Source organism: Nicotiana tabacum, chromosome 6 (assembly GCF_000715075.1).
Source record: "Nicotiana tabacum cultivar K326 chromosome 6, ASM71507v2, whole genome shotgun sequence".
Lineage (NCBI taxonomy): Eukaryota > Viridiplantae > Streptophyta > Magnoliopsida > Solanales > Solanaceae > Nicotiana > Nicotiana tabacum.
The window spans coordinates 132,690,327-132,694,326 of record NC_134085.1 but is presented as its reverse complement, the minus strand read 5'-3'; the positions used below and the strand labels follow the sequence as shown (position 1 = coordinate 132,694,326).

Here is a 4,000-nt window from a genome sequence, read left to right as displayed (position 1 = left end):
ATTTATGAAACTTAAATCCTTTTCACATACTTGTTTTTTCTTTCTAGGAAAACCGAAAATTGGAAAACTATATATGAGTACAAAAAACTTCAAAACTTTCCACAAGCCAGAATATGTGGAATTTATGAACCAAGGCTGCCACTGATAGCGGAGCCTCTTGACCTGTAACAAATTTCCACTATTGCTTTCTTCCACCTTTCTTCTCTAATTAATGGCAATGGAGTCAATAGAGACTAATAAACTTCCACCTAGGGCCCCGCCATAGATTCGTCAAATCCCCAATGTGTTGGAGGTGTACACTTAGTAATTCATACACATAGTTGTTTAATTGCTCAAAGTGCATGTAAATCTGCCTCTATAAATAGCGTTTCTGATCACTTGCATTAAGTAGGGAAACACAAAAACGAAACTTGAAACGCAATAGTGTTGTTTAGTCTCCCACCTTTAACTTATTACATAACAAGTTCTCGACATGGCTTCATTCCATAGCTTGAAGACTTTGGCCATTGTTGCTCTTGCAATTTCCTCCTTTGTGCAAGTCACCCTAGGTCAGTCTTCCTTTTCTTATTAATGTAGTAAAACATACTAGTGTCTTTGCACTAGATAACGGGTTTCTATTAAATCTAATCAGGAAGTTCAACTGAATTTTTTTTTCCCTGATCCATAAGTTCATATGCGAAAGATTTTATGTGTGTAAACATAGTGTGAGTATAAATGCAGGGGGTATAGCATGTGAGAACTTAAACGAAGACTCGTGTGCCTTCGCAATATCAAGCAATGGGAAGCGTTGCGTGCTAGAGAAACATCTGCGAAGGAGTGGGGAAGAAGGATATACATGCCGCACATCAGAAATAGAGGCTGATAAGCTTAAAGATTGGATTGAAACCGATGAATGCATTGAGGCATGCGGCGTCGATAGAAACGCCCTTGGCATTTCTTCCGACGCTCTCCTGGAATCTCGCTTTACCAACAAGCTTTGCTCCCCTGCTTGCTACAAACATTGCCCCAATATTGTTGACCTCTACTTCAACCTTGCCGCTGGTGAAGGTAATATTCGATATTATCTTTTAAATCTCATCTCCATTTTATTCGGTTTTCGAACATAATTTTGAATTTGCTCTGTTATTAATGGGGATGGCTTTGATTGGACACAGGTGTATATCTTCCCAAGTTGTGTGCAGAGCAAGGGAAAAGTGCAAGGCGAGAAATAGCGGAGATCAGAAGCTCGGGATTGGTGGCGCCAGCTCCGGAATCAGAAGTCAAGCCCAGCAATTTCATGATTGCTCCGGCAATGCCTCCTTTCTAAACTCGATAAAGATTTAATAGATTCAGCACTATAAGTATACAATGGTCTTTAGCTTTACTGTAGTATGAAAATAAGGACTCTGGGTAGGCCCAGTTAATATTACATTTGAATCTAGGTATGGTTCCTTGTTGTGCAAAAACAATTGTAATTAATTAAACGTCGTTATTAAGAGGTTGAACTAAGAGGCTAGTGCAACTAGCACATGACAGAAGGTCCAAAACTCCAAATCAATCTCTGCTACAAAATTCCCATTGCTTCACTGAGTAATAGTAATAGACATCTTCTAATTGAACGCTTATGGGTGAACCCATATCCAATTTCTTCACCAACAGAATGGTAGGTGTCATTTGTCAAGCCTCTAGTGGTGGAAGTTTTGAACTCTGTGAAGTTTAGGCAAAATGAAAACATGGACCGACTACTATATTGGATCCAAGATGGTAAATCGTCAAAAGTTAGACAAACAATGTTGAGAAGTGGTGTTGTTACCCCCTATATTTTTTTTACGCGAAAGTACGCCATAAATAATTTGGTGAAGTCTCGAAAATGAGATGTTACATCCCGCATTTTTGTACGTTAAAGTTTCGTCGTAAGTAATCGACGTAAGTTTGGGAATGAGATTATTTTGGAATTATAAGTATTATGCTATTTCAAACAAGTGATAAGTAAATTCGTGAAGGTGAGAGGGTAAGCGAATCGAAGGAAATGAGTTTTCGTCGAAGTTTGGCATTTTGAGAAAAAAATACGGTTCAAGCTAAAATACCACGTATTTATGGACTAATGTCATACAAGGTGTCACATGACCATAATAGTAAGGTGTACAAAGTGTGTTAAAAGTGAATAGTATTTTAAGTAATTTGAGATAATTTCTAATTATGTGGATCCTAATTATGTGGATAATTGGGTAATTATTATTAATGGGGGATTAACAAGTTAATCAAGGAATTTATGAATAAGCTTAATTAAGTTATTGGATGAGCTTAATCAAGACAAAAACGTGGCAGCAATATATGCCTATTTGATGACTCTAAAGTCACTTTGGAAGGTGGCAACATTTAAATTAATAACTACATTTTCTCATTTTTGATTAAAAGATGCTATTAAGCCTTATTACTACAAAATGAAACGGCTATGACTACAACTTACAGATGGAGCTTCAAAGATCATACAAGATCATAATCAAATTCACAAAGTGATCATACAGAATTTTCTACAAAAATTCGTACGAGATTTCATAAGGTAATAGCAACGGAATTTTGCGATTCTAAGGGAGTACGGTGCAATCTTTCTCAAGAATATCATATGGATTTCCCTACTATGATCTGCCGTTACGTGATTTGTCATAATTGATGTGTGTTAAAGGGATTGTCAAGAGAATCGGCTCAGGTATGTTAAGGCTAAGCCCTTCCTTCATTTTGGCATGATCTCGTAATTACATATGTTTGATAACGAGGCATAAAGAGAAGTTCATACTTCCGAATTTATATACATTATCCTAGTCTCATAAGTTACAGTATTCTCCCTTATCGGGACTTCATATTCAATTAAGTATTGTCTTATCCTAATCAAGAGAGCAGAGAGTCTATATATATAGTATTATAGTATTTTCACTAGCATCGAGCTATAATCAATGGGCAGGCCCCTATTGGGCAACCTCAGATCAGATGGTAAGTTATATACCGAGCCTACTGTGGTTGAGAGCCTATGAGCGAGCCCAGCATGGCCGAGATACATAGCCTAGTATGCCTGAACGCCTATGAGCGAGTCAACTACGGCAGATGAGTTATATATACCGAGCCTTATAAGGCCGGACAACTGTTTTACTTACTATATTGAGAGAGTTGAGTCAGTATCAGCATGTGAGCATATCTTCAGATTGTCTTTGACTCCCAGTTACTTTCAATTATTATATTATTAGTTCAGTTTCAGCTTTCAGTATATTGCCTTATATACTCGGTACACTATTTCGTACTGACGTCCCTTTTCTGGGGCCACTGCATTTCATCCATGCAGGTTCAGATAGACAGACAAGTAGATCTCCACATTAGGTGTTTCCCGAGTTCAGCTTGATCAGTAAGCTCCATGCCCTTCGGAGTTGCCGGGTCTAGATCTCTATGGAAATCTTGTATATATATGTATATATGTTATAAGTAGGTCGAGGTCCTGTTCCGATCACAGTATATCCATCAGTAGAGGCTTGTAGACATATCCTGTCAGTTAGTGCAGTATGTTGGGCTTGTAGGCCTTGTATGTATATTTTGATTGATTTGCCAGCTGTAGTAGTTATGACGGGCTTGTCGGCCCAACTTTATATTGATGTTTAGTCAGCTTTTGCAAATTGTCTTATAATTTGGCCCATGACTAAAGTATGACATTAATGTTCAGAGTCCCTTAGTCGCAAGTTGGTACGCAAGGATAGGTGAGGCACCGAGTGCCGGTCTAGCCCCCCAAGTTCGGGGCGTGATAAGTACTTACAAACATTATTGGGCCGAAAAACCGGTTTTCCTTGTGGAAGTTCAGGGGTGAAGTACACAAATAGCCCTTAAAGTGAATGGTCAAGAATTGTTATCTCCACTTGCCCTATGAGCAAAAGTTCAAGGTTAGCAAGTATTAAAAGTGTTTCCCATGGGGCAAACGAGAGGCAACACTTGTTAAACTTGAAACTCTGATCATGGGACAAGCAGGGGTCAAAAGTTA

At 38.4% G+C, this 4,000-nt stretch overlaps 1 protein-coding gene across 1 annotated transcript; it reads left to right on the top strand.

Moving 5' to 3' along the window:
* The first annotated feature begins 365 nt into the window (after positions 1-365).
* Positions 366-1,445, top strand: LOC107789574 (uncharacterized). Its single transcript, XM_016611410.2, has 3 exons — positions 366-548; positions 721-1,047; positions 1,155-1,445. Exons 1-3 carry the CDS (start codon positions 473-475, stop codon positions 1,304-1,306), a joined length of 555 nt encoding a protein of 184 aa, XP_016466896.2. The 5' UTR covers positions 366-472; the 3' UTR covers positions 1,307-1,445.
* Positions 1,446-4,000: the final 2,555 nt, after the last annotated feature.